Source organism: Tympanuchus pallidicinctus, unplaced genomic scaffold (assembly GCF_026119805.1).
Source record: "Tympanuchus pallidicinctus isolate F22 unplaced genomic scaffold, pur_lepc_1.0 scaffold9, whole genome shotgun sequence".
In the NCBI taxonomy this organism is placed as follows: Eukaryota; Metazoa; Chordata; class Aves; order Galliformes; family Phasianidae; genus Tympanuchus; species Tympanuchus pallidicinctus.
In genome coordinates, this window is record NW_026294813.1 from 11,416,920 (window position 1) to 11,440,599 (window position 23,680).

Consider the following 23,680-nt stretch of genomic DNA (forward strand, 5'->3'; position numbering starts at 1 on the left):
TTCTTGAAAGGTAGTTGCTGTACACAGAATGGAATGGAAGTGTTACACTGTTCTCATTTTTCTGCAATGTTGTGTATTTGGTCTTAGGATTGCGGGACAGATGAGAAAACATTACAAGAGAGGGACAAAAGAGGTTTAGTGGAATACACTAAAAAGACACAGAATACTGTGTAGTCAGGTTGTCTCAGTTTGACAACCACATGTCTGTGTGGATGTGCTACTTTCATTTGCTGGCATCAGATATTTTAAAAGATTTCATCAAGGAGACAAAAAGGCTGTTGACCTTTCTCCAAGGAATCCCATAGATTTCCATCTATCCTGTCCTGCAGACCTGTTGAAAGGTCAGCCTTTCAAGAAAAGCAAAGAGAATAACTGCTGGCCCTTTCTATATTTCCAATCTGAAATATTGGGCTCATTACTCTACAAGCACTGCATCTGCCATTCTTTCTATTTGAGCAGATGCTGTCTTTCTGCTTGTTTTTCACACTTCTGCTGTGTGCATCTGTAGGTACAGAACACTGCAATATCTTGACTCCACTTTCCAAATGTTGAACTCTTAATTAAAAGAAGTTTTATTTAACTAATTATTACAACCAGAGTCAAGACAAGTAAATTGAATATTATTTGTCCCTTCCGAAAATAAAAAATTGTTATTTTTTTGCCAATTGCTGTACAACTGGTAATTTTGAAATCTCTCTGTCTGGAAAAAGAAATAGTCAAGCAAAATTTATCATTAATATAAAATACTAGAATTTTATGCAAATAGCTAAAATCCCTCAATCCATACACTTCTGTAGAACCTAAATTAGGCTTTTATGTTGCCAACTGACTTTCAGATCTGTATTTATCTTTAATTTGCATTACTCATTTTCTTTACCTTTTTTTCCCCATACCTTATGCATTATATCTTGTCCATGGATTAGAGCTCAATTCCTTCAGTGGTTAGCAGCTTTTGTAATTTTTTTTTTCACAATAACAGAGTTCACATATATGCATGCTTTTTTTCTTAAAATAATAGCTTTGTAAACTTGTACATGCTACAGTAACACACATTTTATTTGTTGAACTACAAACCATATGTGCACATCTATTGTTGCCTTTATTGATCCAGTGGTGCTATTGACTCAAAGAAAAAGCAACCACTAGGGGAAACTGAAGTGGAAAACTCTTTTGGCTTCATCAAGATGGAAATGAAATAATATATATTTATTTTTGTTTTGTTTTTAATCAGACTGCCAGTTCAGACTGACATGTTCAGAGAAAATAATTTGGAATTTTTACTTTTGCTGTGTTCTCATTGTACTGTTATTTTGAAAAAAATACATATATTGTAAATAATGGAGAATTGCACTTGTACATTGAAATGTAAATGTAATCTACTCTTTGAAGAATTCTGTGCAAATGTATCTTCATATCTGCGTGGGTCCTATCTGAAGGAACTGGAAAATGGGAAAGCACGTTCATGCAAATCTCCTTGATTAACACCTGGGAATCAAAACCAAAGTATTTTTCTAGATATGAGTCAAGCACATTTAAATGCATCCATCTCCTTGCAAAGGAATTGTTACTGTGTACTTTGTGCTGCTTCCAGCAGTTCACAGAATCACAGAATTGTAGGGGTTGGAAGGGAGCTCCAGAGATCATCGAGTCCAACCCCCCTGCCAAAGCAGGTTCCCTACAGCAGGTCGCACAGGTCGGCATCCAGGCAGGTCTGGAACATCTCCAGAGAAGGAGACTCCACCACCTCCCTGGGCAGCCTGTTCCAGTGCTCCGTCACCTCACTGTAAAGAAGTTCTTGCGCACATTTGTGCAGAACTTCCTATGCTGCAGTTTCCGGCCGTTTCCCCTTGTCCTGTCTCCACTCACCACTGAAAAGAGTCCGGCCTCGCCATTCTGCCCCCCACACCTCAGATATTTATAGACCTGGATCAGGTCCCCTCTCAGTCTTCTTTTCTCAAGGCTGAACAGACCCAGTTCACTCAGCCTTTCCTCATAGGAGAGATGCTCCAGGCCCTTCACCATCTTTGTGGCCCAGTTCAAAAGGTGAATGTTGTACTGAGTCTAAGAGAATGCAAACAGAAAGTTAGAATATTACCTAAGTACTTCTTGCATGAGACTCCTCTGTCTAACATGCACACTGCACTTCGGGTAGGAAAGATGGGGTAAACTTAATCCAGTTTCACAATCTTTTCAAGTTCCTGTTTCATTAAGTACAACATATTGTATATGCTAATGGAAGAGGTAACTGTTGTCCCTTCTGGGAAGGGAAATGCAGGAACAGCAGAAATCACTAATAAAAGATTCTCCATCTGTCTAACTGACAGTTTGATCTTACCTCAGAATCCTCAATATGGCTCCTGTTATACGTTTGTTAAATCAGAGAATGATTATATACATTATAGAGACACAGAAAGATTTCTCAGTTTCTTACTCTCCTTTGATTCTTAGAGTGCTACCCTCACTACTGAGCTTACGGTGAGTGAGAGAGGTTATGTTGCTGATTGTAAGCCCCTCTACATCTCCAGGAGCTTGTTTTTTATGAGCTTGTACATCTGTTTGATAAGGACAATGTTTGAAATCTATTCACAGTGCCAGGAAGGCATTTTTTAAAACAAATCTATTGATGTCCTTACAGAAAATAAACAGTCCTGACAGGGCAGTAGTGGATTGTTTAATGCCTTTGAAAACCTGTATGAATGTAATTGATCTTGTTATTGCCAGGATATAGAAAAGTTCTCAGAAACTGCACATTACAACAGGAAAACTTTCTTAAAATCCCTGTTTCCAACCTCTGAAAGGTTTACGTGCTGAATGTCTGTTATCCCAAACATTCACTTTACTGTAGCTTCGTACAGAATGCTTTCATTAATTACAAATGGAAGAAAGAAGAACCAAATTATTCCTATAACTTTCCAAAGAAATAAGCTTCTGAGATGGCCAAGCTATTGATTAGATTGTCATTTACAAGTTCTGAATATTTAAAACACTGTATTTTTGATGGTTTAGATTTTGCTACTGAAGTCAAAAAACAAACAAACAAACAAACAAAAAGCACCTGATTCAAGAGATCAAAACCAGAAGTTTTTGTTACTCTTTCTGGCACTGAAATCAGCCTAATTTTCTCATTATGTGGGTAAAATCAGTGCTTTGTGAGGTTTTATGTGAGAAATCTTGAATGATTAGTGATATATATTTATGTATCTATGTAGTGTGACTGTGTGTGTGTTTGAGCGCACGTATAGCAACCAGCAGTAGATAGCTTAAGCCTGATAATCTCCATAGTACATATGCATTTCCTCCCTTTCCTACAAGAGAAAAAGAGATAATCGAGTACTCTGGGGATAGGTTTCAAACTGTTTTGGCTGCTTTTCTTTTAAGTAGCTCTGTAGTGCAGTGTAGTTTGGAAAGACTGAATTTCTTGGTGGTATTGAAAGACTGAGAAAGTTAAATTTATGTTGCAGAAGTCACAAGTGAAACTACTCCAGCTTATCAGGAAATTCATAGCATGACAGAACCAAACAAAAGGCAAAAGGAGAAGACAACCACAGTTCAGAAAATCTTGTTAATGAAGTTAAAAAATTACTAAATGCTCACTGAAACCGTACTGACTGAAGACATAATTCATTTGCTGATCTTACTTTAAAATATTCTTTTAGACCATTATGTACTGTACTGGATAGTGATAATCTTTGTTTCTAAACAGAGAATTTAGGGCAGTTACTAGCTCTAACATCTCTGCTTCATAACATTAGTTTTACATTTTGACCTTCCTGCATAAAATGGATCTCACTTAGTACAAGCTATGAATCAGTTCTGACACTACTGTGTGCTTGCAAAGGAGTAGCCCCTGCTGCTGGTGACAACTGTAACACAAGAGTGGACCCAGGCCATTGTGGTGTGACTACCTCACTTCCCTTTGCTCAAATCTTTCACTGAACTGTGTAACAACTGCACTGAGTCAAACTGTATTCAGCTTTTGTTCTCAGTTCATATCGAAGGCTGATCCTCAAAGGTCTTAAATAGAGCTGTCCAATTAAAACATTTTCTAATGAAACTGAATTTTACTCACTTTGAACTCTTCATCTTCTTCCTTTTACAGTATTTTTGCTTACTGGTTGTCGTTTCTTCCCATTTTACTCCATATATTTTCACTTTCAGTCTACCCATGTACAGTGTTTATCAGATATAAAATGGAGAACAGAAACAAGGACAAAGCAGGGGAAGGTGGAGAGCAGTAGGAAAGCAAATTGCTGAGAAGGGAAAGAAAATCTGTCGCACAGTCTCTCCAAAACAGAAGATTTTCTGTTTATGCAACTCTCAGTTCTCCAAAGATCTGGTATGAATAACACCATTTTGACGTACTGTCCAGGTTCCAGTATATTCTATTTTTCTAAGCACAGGATACTCATATCTTTTGGAATACTTTAATTTTGAAGTTGTGGATATCTTCATGTTAATATATACCAGCTGTTTATTTCCTGGTTCCAGAAATAATCAGAAATCATGCTATGAACAAAAGGAGCTGAATGATCGCTGTCTGAATGCAGAACCTGTTGTGAAAAATTTAGAAGATTATATAACCACACCAGGAATGCAACAAAGTGCTTAGCTTTTCTAACCCTACAGGAAGATGTGCTACAATATCTCCACAGCCAATCAGCAGTACTACAAGCCTCAGACCAGGAAATTCTTTAAAGTACAGTATGTGTGAACATTTCAACTGACACTTTCTCATTGTCTCTTTTTCTTTGTTATTTCTCTATGCCCATAGGATGGAAAGGCAGATGTGAAGTCACTCATGGCGAAGTTTAACGTGGGTAACAGCCCTTCAGAGGATGTTTCTGGTAACATTCGACTCTCTAAAGTCACAGGACAACCAACCCATTCAGGATTACAAACAAGGAAAGCAGTATTTGAGAAATTTGCAAGTCAAGGAAATGCAGCTTCTCCTTCAGGACCCAGTGTTTCTCAAAAACCTGCTCATCCTAAGCCTCCTCTGGCAGTCAAGCCTTCAACTGAAGATAAGACGGAGAAGGATCCAAAGCCCCCATATTTGAAACCAGTTGGGCAAAGGTTTGGGGTTCACCTTCAGGCAACTAATAGGGAAAGTGATGGAAAAGCTGGATACACTAAAACCCCTACTAAAAGCAGTGACTTGGCAAAAGAAGAGCTGAAGTCTCTGTATCCAAAATCTGCAGGGAACAAGCTTCTTAATTCAGCTCCTCAAGAGAAGGAAAAAAGGCCTCTGGGAACAAAGCTAAATTTTAATTCTGAAGCACAAGAGAGTGAAGAAAAAGCATCATTTTCAAAAGTAGCTGGAGTTAAGGAAAAGTTCATGTCTGCAACACAAGAAAATGATCCTAAGCCTTCTTTCTCCAAACCAGCTCTTGCACAGAAGCCTGCTGTAAACCTTACAGTTTCCCACAATGAAGACACCTCAAGTAAAAATGCTTTCCCACATAAAGGTCTAGGAGGCCCTAGACCAAATATGCACTCATTTAAAGCAACAAAGGAAATGGATGAAAATAGTAAGTGCGCTGCAGAAACTGTAGGCAGTCATTTTTCTAACATGGCTCTGAAAACTACTGGCCACTGGTCCAGCGCATCTCAAGGCACTCCCAAAAATGCAGAGGAAAAGACTGAAGAAAAGGGAGTGAGTGCCTCCAGGAATATCTTTCTGAACAAAATCATCCAGGAAGAATCTGGTTTATCTCCTCCCAAGTTCCATAAAACAAACACAGCGTTTGCTGCAGGAAAGTCGTTGGGTGGGTCAGAAGAGAAGGATGACTGGGATAGGAGCTCAGGAGCCCCGAAACGGAAGTCTTTGCCCCCGCTGTTCAAGCTGGGCCAGCCACCACAGAAGCCCAGCCGACCACCCAGCGTGGACCTGGAAAGGTTCCAGAAGAGCATCCCAAGAGACAGTGAGTCCTCTCTGTTCTTGCTTTTATTTCTTTTCTACCCATTCAGCACCCAATTCAATTCAGGTGGAATCCTCCCTTCTGTTTGAAAATGACGCAAGACCTGTGCATCAGACAGCCCCTTAAAGCCTTAGTATATGCCTTTGCCTCTTCTGAGCAGGACAGAAATTAAAATTATATTCTTTCTATCTCAGCAACATATAGCGTAGAAGGAATATTTTCTGTATTGGGTTTATTTGTTTTTCAAAACTGCTTAGATGTAGCTATTACTCGTAGCAGCGAGTCTAAGTGCTTTTCACAACAGACACTGTACTAGTTACTTCCTATAACTGAGGTGTTGATGTACTCTGTTCTGTTCTCAAATGAACTTCCTGAGCACATCTTGATATCTAAGTGATAGTAAACCTGTTGTAACCATACATTTTTTTCTTCTTTAACATTCACAGTGACTAACCACATGACCCTATAAGCCACTGAGTTTTATAGTGTTAAGAATATTAGAATACCGTGCACGTTAGAACACTTTGCAAGATTACAGAATCAATCATTCCCAAGTGGAACTGCATAGATCTCATACCCAAATCTGAATCTAGATCCTATAAGCATCTCCTTCACTCTGTAGTTTCTATTAGATTTGTGTGATTTCAATAGCATAGAAGTTTGTAGCCATCTGAGGCTCTGCGTCACTATTTTTATGAAGAGCCAAGACTTCAAAATTTCTTATAGTTGTAATCCAGGCACAAATATTAATATATTTCTGTAAAACTTGAGATTGCTTTGCGTGTGATAATAGACTGTGAATACATTTAAAATATATAGGAGTATGTGCATTTCAGTGGTACATAGAGACAGGACAAGGGGAAACGGCTGGAAAATGCAGCACAGGAAGTTCCGCACAAATGTGCACAAGAACTTCTTTACAGTGAGGTGACGGAGCACTGGAACAGGCTGCCCAGGGAGGTGGTGGAGTCTCCTTCTCTGGAGATGTTCCAGACCTGCCTGGATGCCGACCTGTGCGACCTGCTGTAGGGAACCTGCTTTGGCAGGGGGGTTGGACTCGATGATCTCTGGAGCTCCCTTCCAACCCCTACAATTCTGTGATTCTGTGAAGAAAAGTAATTGCCATGACTCCACTCCTGCTTCTACTTCAACAAGTTCCTTTCATCATGTGTGACAAGTTGAAGAGAAAAAAAAAAAAAAGCTGTGTCTGAAAATCTAATTTATCTAAGATGGTTCTTCTTATAGTTAGACCCAGAAATCTGCTGTCACTTCCTTGAAGGAGAGATCAGTTTTTCAGATGTTCTGCATGTCGTTAATTTTCTTTTAAAACACCTGTTCTTAAAAGTTTTAGGTCAAGGTTTTTTCCCCCAGTGCATTTCAGGTAGTCCTTGGCACGACCTAATCAGCTGTCTTCACCTCCAACAGGAGGGGGGCATGCCAATTGCCATGCTTATATATAGTTGTAGGGCAGCTGAGGGGGCTCTCTCTCTTTTTTGTTATATGACCAGGTACTGGGAATTATGATCACATAAAAAATTCTGATCATATTTTTAAAATCAAAGTTTTAAGCTTTATGTGTCCAGGAGAATGCAGTGCATGAAGGGGAATAAAGGACAGAAACAAAAAAAAATTACTCTTCTGTTAAATTTTGAGGGCTTTTTTTTTCACTTATTTGGTTTTTTTTGTTTTGTTTACTTGTTTTTCTTAATGCACTATTACCTACATTGAGTTTGGGAAGCAAAGAATATACTCAGGCCTCACAAATATTTTTTAGCTCAAGTCATTTTATGCAGTTATGTCCCACTACAAATTGTGTCATGTAAAACACACAGCTGTTTCTGACACTGGGGGTCATTTCACATTAACTACATTAGTCTATTTTAAGCATCCTTTCTTAGGTTAATTAAACAGATCAAACTTAGATTCTTAAATTTCAAATATACTAAGTAGGAAAGAGATATGCTCAATTACATGATTCAGCATCTGATGAAGCTGAAAACAGATGCTCTAAAGGAATCCACAACCATCAGGTAAATTGATGTCAATTACTTGATATAAAATTTTACTTGTGCTTTCTGTGTTTAGAATACAGCATTACTTGTGTTTTGGCAGTTCTGAATGCACTCCAGACTGGGTTTTGTGAGACAGATCAAATTAAAAGTGCCACGATCAGATGAAAATTATCAGAGTTTATGTGAAAACAAAAGGCCACGATAGAGCATGCATGTAGCTATATATAATTATTACTATTTTCTGCTATTCAAAAAGAAGGAGTTTATCAGTAACATAAAATGTATTGTCTTGTCAGCTGTGGCTCTGGACAGCCTCGTCTAGTGGCTGGCAGCCCTGCACGTGGAGGTGGGGTTGAAACTGGATGATCATTGTGATCCTTTTCAACCCAGACCATTCTATGAGTCTATGATGTGAAGATTCTGCTATATTCTGGTTTCCCTCTGTAATCCTGTGTTTAAGGAAACGCTCTCTCAAACTCATTACCAGGGCCATGTCTTGAGATGATATAAATTTGTGTCTCTTCAAAAGAAATATATCAATTCATAACAGTTTGAACAGCCATCTCTTCAGCATAGAGCATTGTCAAGAACGACTGTCCATTCATTGCCCAGAAAAATTTCACAATGGAAAAGCAGCATTGTCAGCAATGAGTACTTGCAAAAGTTTTGATTAAACAAAAGAAATATGAGCTTTAATAGCTAAAACTTTGAGTAATCCTGACCAAGGCTGAAACACAAAATTGTACACTGTAAACTGTAAATAATTAAAAAAATAATTTTCAATTTTACTTCTAACCAAGCTGAGTTCTAGGTTCTATGTTCTAGAGCAAATCCTGAAGAAACTAATTTTCAGTTTGGCGGTTATTCATTACTGCTGGGTTTCTTGGAAACTTGAATGACAAAACCTACCTGCTTCGGAAAGGCAGTTTAACCAAACTGCTTTTTCTTATTTTCTTTTTTTCTTTTATCTGTCATTTCAGGACTGAAAAGCACTAATTCTTTCTGCTCATTACTTTTTCCTGACACATAGCAGCTTTGCCATATTTGCTTTATTCTCTGCTGTGATTTATAGACTGAGTAAAAAGCGGAGATAGTGAAGGAAATGGAGAAGGCTTTCTCATTCATTAGGATGGATTTTTGAGATCTAACCTTTTGGGGTGTTGCTGGGTTTTTTTGTTTGTTTGTTTGTTGTTTTTGGTTTTTTTTTTTTTTTTTGCTTGTTTGTTTATTTTTTGTTTGTTTGTTTTTTAAATCTGTACTAGAGCAAAACTTGAGCTTTATAGTGTCTTTTTGTGAAGAGAGAAGCTTTATTCATGGCAACTGTTTAAGATGTGCTAAGGACATCTGCCTGGGGTGCAGAAAACTTGTATTTACTGACTGAAAACAGGATTTTGAACTTGGCTTTCTCAAAAGCATCAGTTCACAGCTTTCTTTTTTTTTCTTCAATTTTTTGACTGCTATATTTTCCCATGAAAGCTACTGTACTGTTTTTTTTCATTAAAAAGTATTAATTGGGCACAAAATAACTTTATATACGAGGCTGAAAAACTCACCTCAGATGCAGCAGTTCTTCACATGTACAAGAAGGATTTAGACAGCCCATCATTCTTGCATGAATGTTATGGATTGCCTGGCTATTGATTAGAGATTTTCATTTTATCCTGGCAACACCCCTGCAGATACAAATGCACTGCTGAGGCAAATTTATTACTCCTTTCCACTGAAGATGGGTTTCAAAAAATTCCAGTCTGGGCCTCTGAATACATGGCACTCTGGTACAAATGTCAACTTCTCTCTAGTGACAGCAAAAGGACTCCAGGGAGGGCATGGAGCTGCATCAGGGGGGCGTCAGAGGAATGTTAGGAAAAGACTCTGCACCAGAGGGTGGTGGGCATGGAACAGGCTGCACAAGGCAGCAGGCACAGCCCCAAGCTGCTGGAGTTCAAGAGGCATTTGAACAACACTCTGAATCAGAGTTTGATATTTGGGTATTCACATGAGAGGCCAGGAGTTCATTGCAAGATCTTGCAAGTTCCTTCCAACTCAGAATCATAGAATTATTTCAGTCTAAATTTGTGTCATGCCCCACTAAATCTATTTTCTTGAGATCATACTTACCTCAGCTTGGAATCAGTGGGATGCACGTGCTTTCTACACTCAGAAAATAACACTCACATTAATGTTTAATAACAAGCATCCAAAGTTCAAACAGGGCTTTTTTAAAAAAATAAAAGAGAGAAACAAAACCGTTTTACTGACATCACTCCATGTGAGGCCACAACACACAGTTGCTTTCAGAGAACTGCACCTGGGCTGACTTCAGTGGGTTCCTGTCAGCGCAGATGGCCACCCACATGAAGTCTGTAGAAGTCACCAGTGCTCTGAATTTTGCTTGGGAGAAGATTTTGAGTGGTGGTGGGAGAAATGAAAGGAAACTGTACTGAATCAAGGAGAAGATAATGCATGCAAGAAAATTTATAATTTGCATAAAGGCAGTGTTGCTGGCCGCATTAGCATTCTGTTCTACAACTTGTTGCATAACTAGTCAGCGGCAAAGCTGTTTGTAGTAGATAATGTGATATTGGCAGAATTAAAAGTGGAGGTGCAAAGCATGCTGTCTAAGATAGCACAACACTTTTCTAAGTGACAAGCAGTACACCCGCCAAAATAACATTTTGACCATCTTTAGAGAGTCCCTTAAAGTCAGCAAATTGTTGTCCTTGTAAGATGGCAAAATGAAACAAAATCTTCCAAAGTTACAAAAAAAAAGGGGATTTTTTTAATCACAGGAAGTCACTACAGTTTACAGCAGAATCAAGACTTAAAATGTCACTGGTGGTTTTTTCTTCAGTGTTCAACTGGATAGTTACAAAACAGCTCAGTCATAAGGTGTAAGATGAGAAAGAGAATTGTAACTTGAGGCAAGCGATCTGTCTAGATGGAAGTAAAACAAGGTGATGGTGTAAATAACATAACTTTTCTTGATCTGCTTGAAAGTGCTATGAAATCTGGACTAGCAAGTAATTAATAAACTAAGGTAAAAACTTTTCAGGTTTCCTTTAAAGACATTCCTGTCTTTGTACATAGGGGAACCTAAAGGATTCATCTTTCAGCAAAATTAAACTGAAATATTAAACATGGCTGAGAAACAGAAGAATCAATTTTTGAAGTTCCTAGAACTGAAGAAAGATACTCGGCTGAAATGCATTCAAAGCTCTGAGTTTTGATGCAAACCAGACCACAGTGTACGAAAACCCATACATTTTCGTACACTGCAATTGCAATATGCAATTTTGTACAAGTGCATTGTCATCACTTGAGTGCATCTGGCCCCAAGGGAGTTTTGTCACTGACAGCATTACTGTAAGGTTTCTTTCAAAAAAGGATTTTTCTTCCTTTGTAATTTCAAACTATCTTTCGTTAGCTCAAACAAGACAGTTCCAACCAACTAGCTGAATTAATTTTCCCTCAGTCCTTCTGCTTTTCTCTTCATTCTCCAGCTATAATTAAATGCATCATAATTACAGAATATTAGGTTGAAAATTTTCAGTAAACAAACAAAGAGCAATCATGTGCTTTCTGTCTGCTTCAGTCAGAGACTCCTTCAGGACTCTCCACAGCAAAGAAGAATATTAATACTATGGAAAAAATCCTGTCACTGAAGTTTTGTAAGTGTTGCTTTTAATTGTTTAAAGGCCCCCCCCAAAACTCTGATTGGCTTATATCAGTGAAAAAAAAAAAAAAAAAAAAAGTAAACTGCAATTTAAAAATGAACATAACCACTCTGATTGTAGTATGACTACAAATTACTGATCTGCCTAAGAAAACAGCTGCTATAATTGGCGCACTCATAGATCTTCTGTGATATATTCTCTTTTTTTTTTTTTTGTAAGACCTTATTTGGTATACTTGTTCCCTTTTATATGACCAGACTGCTGTAAAATTAACAGCAAAATGTGGACTGCGTATGAGTAACCTTGTATGAACGACAAGCACACAAATGTTTTTCTCCCGTATTTTCAGTCTACATACGAATTCTAGAGTCATTCCTGCAGTTGACTAAGCTAAATGCCATTTAGCCCAATCCTGAGTTGTGTATTCAGTATCTGAGATGCATAATTTAAGATTCTGAAGATGCACCTATTTATTCTGTTGAAGAAAACTAAACGATCGCTTGCTAGCAATTGCAAAATGATATCAACAGAGTAATTGAAATTGATCTGAGGTATTTCTGGTTTGAATTCAAGTATATTCCCAATATGTTCTTTGAATTAGTCCAGAAATTGCAAAGAACTGAATGAAAGACATGATGTGTTATGTAATTTTACAAGCCAGTGTTCTACTAAACTGGGGTCAGTGCTGGATGAAAACAACAAAATGCCTTTGGGATTATTCTGCATACAAAAGAAACCTTTGTGGGATGTATTGAGAACACTAGGAAAACTTCTGAGGTAAAAAGAAAAACACAGCTTTGAATTATTATGAAAGTGGACAAAGGGAACAAAAAGTGCTAGACAGAAAAACATTGAAGCTGATTCAATTGAATAATTTTCTGTAAGTTTTCTTTTTTCGGTTTTTGATATCTTCTTCTTTCCTAGGCCTGTTTGGTTCATATAGTGAAACGCTTTTGATGAATCTTCATCATTTGGTTGTATTCAATAGGTAACAAAACACAAATAATTTTGCTGTAACAAGGACACGTGTATTCCAAAATCTGGTCTTATCCTAGATAAAAATAAGAATACAATCTACACTAACAATTTTAAGTGAGAGCTCAAGAAAAATGATAAGAACTAGCTGAAAATTTCCACATTATTAAGTTCATTTGTGTTTTGCTTTACAGTTAATTGTAGCGATGGGTCTCCAGAGTATCACATTAATTTACAGGTAATTTCATAGTAAAGTTGGAAACCATGTTCCTCAGTACAACATCTAAACATTTACTGAACTCCTCCGGGGATGGTGACTCCACCACCTCCCTGAACAGCTTGTTCCAGTGCCTGACCACTCTTTCAGAGAAGAAATTTCTCCTATGTCCAACTTGAATCTCTTCTGGCATAACTTGATGCCATTCCCTCTTAAACCATTGCTTGTGACATGGGAGAAAAGGCCGAACCCCACCTTCGTACAACGTCCCTTCAGGTAGTTACAGAGAGCAGTAAGGTCTCCCCTGAGCCTCCTCTTCTCCAGATTGAACAATCCCAGTTCCCTAAGCCATTCCTCCTAAGACTTGTGCTCCCACACCCTCACCACACACGCTGCCCTTCTCTGGACACACGCAAGGGCTTCAATGTCTTTCTTCTGTTGAGGGGCCAAAAACTGAACATAGTACTCAGGGTGCGGCCTCACTAAAACAGAGTACAGACAGATGATAATTTCCTTAATCCTGCTTGCTACACTATCTCTAATACAAGCCAGGAAGCCATTGGTCTTCTCGGCCACTTAGGCACACTGCTGGCTCATGTTCAGCTGATTGTTGATCAACATGTTGCTCATAAGATGCATCCTGAAGCCTGAAGTTCTCACTTTTAGCTAGATCCAAGCCAGTCCTCTGTGTTTGGCTTACAAAAATGCCTGCAATTCTCATACCTTTCAAGTCTGACATAGTTTCTCTTTGAGCTGAGATGTCTTTAATTTCTCCTAATTGTTTTAGTAATATATCCCTGGTGGTTCTCATACGTAAAACTGTACAATGTTGTATATTCTGTTCTATCTTGTCATTTCCTGGATCTGTTTTGCTTCACATGAAGAAGGACTTTAGATGAACCTTCATTCTTTGATTGTATTATGCAAGTCACAGTGCACAAGTTAATAACGATATTATAAAATAAATCCAATTTTCTGCACTGCTGAACACTCCTGAGTTCTAAATGGTTTTCCAAAACAACTTTCCCAGCTTTCATAGTTCCACTGTAGAAGTGAAATACTCTCCTGTAGATGACGCAGGTCTGATTACCATCATTTGTCTACTTTTGGATTCCTTGGAGGGAGAGCTGAGGTTTCATGTGCTTTTCCACAATCCTGTTTCTGAAAACAAATAAAGTAATAAATTTTTAAAAAAGGAAACAAACATAAAATGGGTCAGACTAGTAGCAGCTGTACTCAGCACTAGTGAGGCCACACTGTGGGAACTGTGTTCAGTTTTGATTTGGAGCACAAGTTTTATGGGGAGCAGCTGAACTGGCATTGTTCACTCTAGAGAAGCAGAATCTCAGAGGAAACCTTATCATCCTGTAACTACCTGAAAGAGGATTGCAGTGAGGTGACAGTTGGCCTCTTCTCCCATGTAATTTACATCAAAACTAAAGGTAATAGCTGTAAGTTGCACTAGGAAAGGTTCAGGTTGAATATTAAGAAAAATTTCTTCTCTAAAAGAGTGATGTAGTATTGGAACAGGCTGCCCAGGGAAATGGTGGAGTCACTGGAGTCCCTGGAGATTTTCAAGAAAAGTGTAGATCTGGCCCTCAGTGACAAAGTTTAGGATGACCACAGGCATGGTTGACGGTTGGACTACATGGTCTTAATGGTTTTCCCAACCTCTGTGATTCTATGACTCTACAATTCTAGAATTCTACGATTCAAGTCTTTGAGGAAGACTGATTTAATTTATTGTTAATATAGACAATATATTAATTAATAATGTTAATGTAGAGTATGATGGTGAGAAAAAAGTAAACAGAAACAATAAACAAAAAAACTTTTCCCAACCCTTGCCTTCCCAGATTCAATTTCACTCCTGACTTCATTGTAACTTCCCTATGCCAAGCAGTGTAGGGATGGGGAATGGGGGCTATGATCAGTCTGCAATGCTTTGTCACTGCCACTCCCTCATGGTCGCCCCTGCTCAGTGCCTGGAACACCTCCTGCACTCCTGCACTAACTTTGGTGCCTGCAGGGCCCTTCTCATGTTTTTCTCAGTCCTCTCTTTCACTGCTGCTACGCGATGGTTTTTTTTTTTCCTTTTCTTAAATATGTTATCACAGAAGTGACACAAGTTTTGCTGATGGGCTCAGCTTTGGCCATGGTGAGTCCCTTTTTGAAATGGCTAGAATCTTCTCACAGAAGCCACCACTGCACTCTCTTCACCCACCACCACCTAAACCATGCTACATAAACACAGCACAAAGCTTTATGCATATTATTTCATATTTGTCCTTCTAAAGACATGCACAAATCTTTTTAACCTGGAATGTCAATTTTTACTAGAAAGCAATAACCGTTTTCCTTTTATTAAATATACTCTCAAGCATGCACATACACACAAGTTGTGAAGTGTTCATAGAAAAATCAAGACTAAACTGAATGCTTAGATTTTACGTTTTTTATGGTATACTTTGGCAAATGTACTTTGACTTGAAAAGTCAAGACAGTTTTTTCTCAATTTCCAGAGAAAACATCTTGTAGGATTGAATCAGGTGTAGAAGAATACAGCTATCTTCATTAAACACAATTATATACATATTTCCACTAAAATTGCCATGAAAATTTTTATTTATATAGCTTCTATTCTGAAAGACAGTAACTTCTCATGCTTCAATCTTCCATTTATCATTTGATACATTTTTTAAAGATCATTTTCATCAAGTTCTTTATATCTTGTTTCTGAAAATAATAAAGATCTTTTAGTTAGCCGAATACTTCTTATAGGAAATAGCTAGTTATTATGGAATGCTTTGCTATTAATTATTAAATACTAAAGTAACTATTCAGTACTGATAGAAAGAAATATATAATTTAAACATCAAGATCTTAGAAGCTTTTTAAGCAGTATGCTGACAATTTTATCCTAAAGAATTTGTTTTATCAATGAACGTATCTGATGTTATCAGTTTCCTCCTGAAACTGAGCCTTCCTGAAATTTTAAATTTGGAACAATGATGTTCTTTGTTTGCAGATCTGGAAGATAAATGATCAAAAAGCCCCTGATTTGAATGCAATATTTTGTAGCGTGGGAATTTTTTATGCAACTGACATTTCATATAGACTATCAGTGTTTGCACTTCTAAGGTTACTTTTTAAATAGAACTGTATGCTTTACATGATGTCCTTGTTTTTTACATTGAACAAGTCAAAGAAATTGTCAAGCTCTTCATTCATTTGTTTAATTAATTTTAAACTACTACTATCTTGCATTTACTCCATCTCTATTCTATTCTTCTCCTGCATATATTTTTCCCATACAATACAAAAATAATTGGCTCAGTTTTATAAATAATTCTCGCTGAGAAAAGTAATAATAATGATCATTAAGGTTTGTTCATCAAACAACTAAAAGTTTTATCTACAGTTCAAAGGGGAATAAATATTGGTTCCCCTTTAGATAAGGATATGCTTCTGCATGTTACACATCAGTTGTTTGAAATCATTTCCCTCAAGCCAGTCAGCTCTGCTCAAAGTATTCTGAATATTCAATCTCATATTTAGCCACCATACAGCTCAAAACTGATTGTACGTCTAATGTTTTCAGATAGCAACCTCATTTGTAGATTTTTCTGGTGTTCTTTTACCCCTCATCTGTTTGTTTCTACAGTCTTGTTGTAGAGTAGAATGGGATATGCTGTCATCAAGGTATGCAATCTGTGGTCTCTGTGCCATCTTGAGAATGTAAGGCACTGAAATACCACTTAACCGATGAAAATATTTCCCAGTTTAGATCAATGAGATGTTCTATGTGGAAAAGAGAGACAAATTTTCTATCTACCTGCTCAGATCCTGATTTCCATGGTGTATGAGCAAACATCAGCAATGTTTTCTTAAAACGGAAGGAGCTAAGCAGAGCTAAGTCTTCATTTTCCTCATTTCCCTCCTCCAAAATTTCCCTTTTGTGGGAGGTAACTTCCTCAGAATAATACTGAGAAACCACTTTTATTGTCTTAGATAAAGAACAGTCAGGAGAGCTGAGAAGAAAAGAAAAAAAAATAAAGATTGTATTGAAATATGTCTTAAGGTAGGACCTGGACTCAAGGAAGGCAAAATCAAAACCATTTTGTGGTCTTTGTTTTACAGGCATGAGCAATGCCTCCTGTAATCTCAATGTCTGTACGGTTACAGCACGTCTGATAACAGCATATGAAAAGCACTGAGCTCCAGAAATCTTGCAAGCATAGCCTGTTTACTTTCAGCAGCTCCGAAGGAGCATAATAATGAAACACGAAATAACGGCTTGTATCTAAATCAATATGCAGGTTAGGGAAGCAGAGCACAGATCAGCTCTCTGCAAATTATGAATAAAGTAGGAAGTGGGTGATCAGCTGCTGCAAATGTTGCTGCAGGTTCTCAGCAAATTCTCTGTAAAACCCAGAAGCCTTCCCCAATCTTGTATGTAGAAATGGTGACACGTTTTGCAGTAAAACTGAAAAACAATACCACATCTGCAAATTAGCTCAAAAGAATTTTATTTTGTAAAATAAATGTTTACTTCAAAATGCAAAACTTTTGACCAGCAGTGTAACTGCCTAGAAAATCTTAGAAGTCCTTTTTTTTCATGGGAAAAAAAAAAATAAATAAATCATTTAGATGTATGAAATTCCAGGCATTTACTCTGTAAACCTCCTTCCTTACAGTAGCAGATTATTGTTAGTTTTTCTCTACATTAACAAAACCAGAAAGGGGTGACTCCTAATTGGTAGCACACTGTATCAGGAATCATAAAGAAGGAGGTCTTTCCATAGACTAAAGAAAGAGAGATGGTCTGGTTTTTAGGATACGAAATGAAGAAACAGCTTTTCCCCTCTATATACAAGAAAACTATTTCTTATGGAACAGGTTTTTCTATAACGTGTTTATTGATACATTTTTGGTGAAGTAGGTGAGATGAGAGTGAACTTGAAATTACAGTGATCTGTAAGTCCAGTTTCTATTTTTCAGTATGCATTCTTCAGTTAGAAATTTCTGGATGGAGGCCTAGATGCTGTGGCCCAATACCTTACATGTAATTCACAGTTCTTGCAGTCAAGGTTACAAAAGCAGTCTGGACGTGATCCTGGGCATCCTGCTCCGACCGTTCTTGCCTGAGCAGAGGTTGGACCAAATAGCCTCCAGAGGTCCTTTTCATTCTCAGCAGGCATTCATAGTTGCTGCAATCCAGCCAAGGTTCAAGAAAAATATGAAGAGCTGAAGCTGTGCAGAATGGGATTGCTTCCTACCTCATGGGCAACTATCAAAACCATTATTTTTCATCATTGCTACTTAATAGCTTAGTGCCAAGGAATCACAGGTTGAACTGATCAGCAGTTTGTACCTTCAACTCATGGGAACTGAACTGCAGCTGTGAGTGCTTTACTGTGCTTTTTTCTTTGACTGCTTCTGATCTGCTCAGGCTGAGAATTTGATACTGTTCCTCATTTGTTTGCTAGCCTCTCATCCAAGCAATGAAACATCCTGATATTTAGGGAAGAATATATATAGAAATGTGCCAGTTCAGCTTTGTCAGCATTGAAGCCCATATCATAAAACTCGCGAGTCTGAAAAAGACTGGGGAGAGTACGTCCTTGCTGAAGCACTGGCTCTCATCAGATTCCTGTTTCATCTCAGCACTGCTCGTTGTGATTGTGTCTTCCTTCAGTAAGGAATACAGGTGCTGCTGGGGTTTTCCTCCAGGTCTGCTAGGTGTTTCTGGTGTCAGTATCTCAGGACTGAGAAATGCAGCATTTTGAGGCAGTCATGGATGACTTGTAGTAAGGAGAGAAAGGTTATCATCCCTTTTTACTAACCTTAAAGTTGTGTGTGACTGCACAGAGTACAGAGGTGCCAAGGAATTGGGTTTATCTGTTTATATTTTGTTTCCATGCTTTTGTTGTTGCTGTTGTTTGTTTGTTTTCTATAGTTTCTCTTTGAATTCACACAGTAAAGCATGGGTGTTACTGAGAACTATTATACTCAGGCTGATTTTTACTAAAATTATAATGCAGAATACCTGAGTGCTATCTCTAGATGTTGTATTAGCTACTGAAGATATTTCATTATCTCCTTCACAAGTCAGCAATGGCAAGGGTCAAGGTATATACATTACATCAAGACAATTTCAGTGTTTGAATTTCCTGATATACAAATGTTCTGCAGGAATGCAGGTGACCTCTGCTAACTGCACATACAGAAATGGTTAGAAAAGCCTCCCCAAGCCCATAGGAGAACAGTTTACAGTGTTCTGTGCTCAGTTCTGCTGTGAGTGCTACAGCTCTAAAGATGATTTTAAAAGTTTAGTATCAATCACAATTAGCAGCAATTTTTAATTATTTTTATGGAAAGATTCTATGGCAAACTTCTCTTAGCTTCTCTACAGCTGCACATGACTTGAGGAACTAATTACATTTCATCCAGTCTTTCATTTCTTTGTCAAGAATTTCAGTTTCTTTATCTGCTTTCTCAGCACCTCCTGGTATGTGAAAAAGCAAAGACCAGAGAAGAGGCCATTTGGAAGTAGTGTTAGTAATCAAAGCTGTCATGCAGTGATGGTCCATCACATTGTTTTCTGTGGCTTCCCTTAGGCTCCTCCTTAACCAGGAGACAGTTTTGATTTAATCTCTCATACTGACTGTCCAGAGTTGATTTCAGTTCCTGTACCAGCACAGAACCTTTCTGAATCCTCGGAGTACCAGGGAGAGAAGGGGGTAAAATTAAGTTGCTCCAATACAAATAGATAGATAGATAGATAGATAGATAGATAGATAGATAAATTTCTACTGAAACATCATATAGCTTTGTCTCTGTAAGCCTCCTAACAGCCTTTTCATACTGAGTGTTGCCTCCCTATTTCACTCATCCCATTATTTTCAGTATTAGAATTGAAGCATTTTATACTCAGAGCAGCCTCAGTTTGTGTAGGTGTAGGTAATTGCACTTCTAAATCACTTCAACAGTTAGAGAACAGAAAAAGCTATGTTTCCATTACCATTATAACCATTCAGTTTATCTAAGCATCAAGCAATGAAAATAGATAAAAACAGATAGGTTGTTCAATCCTCATACTTAAAAAGAATTAAAAGGTGTTTAATCTAAAATGCATACGGAGTTCTTTCCTGACATTTTTTCTTTTTGCTTTGATTTGGCTCTTGAGAGGGTGGAAGGAGTACTATGCACAGGAACTTGAGCAGAATCATTACTTAGTCCTACAAACTAATCACAGTGAAGCAATACTGTAGCATGATATATCACCGTGGAAAAGTTGATATGGGATTGGCAGTTAAAACACAAAAATTTCAGAGTATAATCAATACCAAATAACATCACTTTTATGAAAGCAGTCTTTCTGCCTTCATTCTTTGATTAGAATCCACTTGAAAGGATCCAGCTGCAGAGAAATGCTTGAACAGTCAGTTGTATTAATCTTCATCAGGGACTTTGGAGAAATAAGGGATTATTGCTGGTAGTCTCAATGAATAGAGACTTCGAACAGATAAATGAGAATTAAATAAAAGTGAACTGAAAATTAAGTAGTTCAGTGCCTTGTAAAAAAAAGATCTAGATAAGACAGAGGATAAACAACTTGACAGCTGAAAAAGAACAGTGATGTGACAAGAAGGTCTAATACATAACAATTTTGAGACAAAAACACTAATTTTTTTTGAGTTCTACCCTTAAGAAATCTTTGTACAATTAGAAAGTTTTGAGAAAAAAAGCTTTTTGCTAATGCTCCTTAGATTGATACTTGGTTGCCTGCAGTTCCAAACCAGGAAAACTAGAAAATGCTTCCTAATAGCTAGTGCTGGTCTTTAAGCTCATTACTTCTAGTCTTCTCTGCCATATAAATGGAGAAGCAGGGGGTGATTTTTGTTGTTGTTTTTATCTTTTATTTTTTAAAAAAGAACTGTTTTACTTTGCCAGAGACTTTTATGTATTCTTTTTTGCTTTTTTGCTTTCCTTCAGTCTTGTCATCTTCACCAAAATAACACAATTCATTCAGGTCACAGGAATTCACTTTTTCAAGATCTCTAATCATTCCCACTTTGGCTCTTTCCAGCTGGTGCCCGTTATCACTGCTGCAGTCTCTTCAGTACTCGGTGTTATTTCACATTGTTCTGGGGCTAGGCTTTTGAAGAAAACTGCACTTTCGGCATTAAAATTTTATGATCTCACACATTTTAATCTCATCAAATTTACTTTTGTTGATATGTATGTTCAGGGTATTGCTTCAAGAAGCCATGAAGAAGCCATACTTACTGGCTGCTTGGAGGGAAGCCTGGGTCAGGTAGTCCTAACACCCCCTTCCCAACATGGGTTGATGTAGACTTTGTGATTCTTGCCAGCATATTGTCATTACAGTGCACTTGCATGGGGAGAAGGAGAGACTGCACAAGTCCATGGAAGATAATTTTTTTGAGAACTGTTAACATGCAGAAGCCGCGTTTAGCTTATCTAAACTCACAGCAGTTACAGCCTAGGAGGTTATCAGGAAGAAGTACTGTTCATGCACACATGTCTAGCCCTGAGCAGCAAATGGCTGGCCAGCACTGTAGATGGGTACATGACAAATTCAGTTTGTTCTGGTATTTGTTACCAAAAATAGGTAAAATAAACATAGTATAGCAACTACCCTGTCACATTCATGTCTACTAATGCAAGGAGATAAGAATAACTCCTGTTTTCTGCCGCCAACAATGATCTGAAGTGGAGAAATGAAGCACAGAACATTTATATTGCCCACCGTTTTATTCTGTAATACAATAGGCTTCAGGCTCCTCGTTCTGTCTCACGATATTGTTAAAATGACATCATCCCAAAAGAGACAGGTAATGGGATTCTTAACATTTTTTTTTGTGCATGCGTTATGGATAAATTAAACATTCTATTTTATAAATTTACAAAAAGAGAATCTGTACGAGAACTTTTTCCATTGAATTTCAAATTCCCAAATTCCCAAACAGCTAAGGAAAGCTCTTTCAGTAGTCTTACACTGTTTCAGTCTGGATATTAACCACTACTAAATACTTCTTGCTTTGTGTTTAAGCCACTTCTTTTTCCCAACAATTTGGAAGATTACTCTGTTCACAACAAGATATTCATCTCACTACACAGGTGTAAACTTGAAGAGGACCTCCAGAAGACAAAAGGGTTCTTTTTGATTGTTGTTGGTTTAACTGACATGTGAATACCCTTTCTTCTCCTGCTCCTCTCTTTCTCAGATTTTGCTGGACTTCGCTCCATACAGCTGGGAAGAATTCCTTATGGGTAGCTTTTAATCCACTAATGCTCGTTAAAATATAATCCTGTGCTTAACATCATGGCATCCAGGCAGTGATTTTATTTGAATATGTGTGAGTAACTTCTCTGAATGTGAACTCTCAAAGCAATAGTTAGAACAGTTTTGGTTGCAGCCTCTGTGTGGAGCACACATTCAGTGCAGTACACAGTGCAGTCTACTCACATAATTATGGCTTCTGTGTTTCTCCTGCACTGCATCATCTTGTTTTTAAGACTACACCTGTTTGTTGAGGGTGTAACTTCCCACATTGCATCTTTTCTAGTATAGGCTTGCCAGTTAAAAAACTAGATCCTATCTTCTATAGCTGACATTACAAATCTACTTCAAGCTGTACAGAGATCTGTACAGCTTTTAATTGATACCAAAAAGTCTTTTCATTTCTCATCCTTTCCCTTTAAACTTTGTTTCTGAGCAAGGAAAACTCCAGCAAGACTGCATCACTGCTTCTGTGGCACTGATCATTGCAGGCGCACTGTAGAATAAATGATAATTCAAGAGCACAACAGCTTATACATGGGACAAACTGATGTTTTAGTATCTTATTCATATGTTTGCAAAAACATTTTCAAGGACTGTTGTAGGAATTAAATTCTTCTAGGCAGGAGGTTTCCATTTTCTATGCTTCTTGAGCTGTTTGCTTGGTTAATTTAGTCTGTTCTGTTTTGTTTATTATTATTATTATTATTATTATTAGTTTGTTTGTTTGCTTTTCAGGACCTAAGAATGAAGGGTTTAAACAAATGGCCCCTTCCCCACCAGCAGCCTCCCCACCTGCACCACCTCCTCCACCAGCCTCTCACCCATCCCTGCACACCCCTGCAGCTCCCAGCCTGCCGCCCAGAAATGTCAAGCCCAGCTCTGAAACAATGTAAGTGAGCTTAACATCCGAGGTCCTTTGTCTTCTCTCCTATTTCTGCCTATTTGTTCATGTAGTAGCAGCTGAAGATGGTTTTCCAATTTTCTGGGCATTTTGCTCATGTTACCCTTTCCCTTCCTGTATGGAAAAGTTTCCATTCTCTGTGCATTTTTTAGTTGTTTCCCCATATAGCGTTATCTGTAAGAACGCTTTCTCTGCCCCTTGCTAAGGCGGTAGGGGAGGGAGCAGACAGACACCCTGCTGGCTTTTGTACTCCAAAGAGGGGTACATTTCGTATGCTTGCAGAAAGTCGGCCGAGTCAGTAACGCAAGCCGTCCAGCGTATCTTTCCGGAGGGAAAGAGTCCGGAGGGTCAGTCTGTCTTAGCTGACACCCCCCCGTGCGAGCGCGAGGAACCGAGCTCAGCGGTGGGTGTGAAACCGCACGACGGAGCGCAGCCTGGCCGCCCGCGATAATATTAGAAGCCTCTGTTACGCCTCGGTCTTACTTCGCCCTTCTTCGAAAAGCCGCCAGCTAATCGGGAAACCTACAGCAGCGAAGAGGAGAGAGCACTTCTTTACGGCGTGCAAAGTGACCGGAAACAAGCCGAGGATAATATCGAGCTCTCCTCCTGCCAGCAGCTGGCTTCAAAGAGCAGACGGGGAGACAGATGGGGAGCCGGGAGCGCCCGGCAG

The 23,680-nt window shown here is 38.2% G+C and overlaps 1 protein-coding gene across 5 annotated transcripts in view; it reads left to right on the plus strand.

Moving 5' to 3' along the window:
- The window catches only part of FYB1 (FYN binding protein 1), a 66,850-nt gene that overhangs the window by 20,752 nt on the left and 22,418 nt on the right, over positions 1 to 23,680 (plus strand). For all 5 annotated transcript variants that reach the window (XR_008203201.1, XR_008203203.1, XR_008203204.1 and 2 more), the window contains exons 2-3: positions 4,772 to 5,921; positions 22,845 to 22,998. Coding sequence is in view for 1 of the 5 variants with exons in the window: in XM_052670347.1 (XP_052526307.1) it covers positions 4,772 to 5,921; positions 22,845 to 22,998 (1,304 nt within the window). In the remaining 4 variants the exon portion in view is untranslated. The remainder of the gene's footprint in view (positions 1 to 4,771; positions 5,922 to 22,844; positions 22,999 to 23,680) is intronic.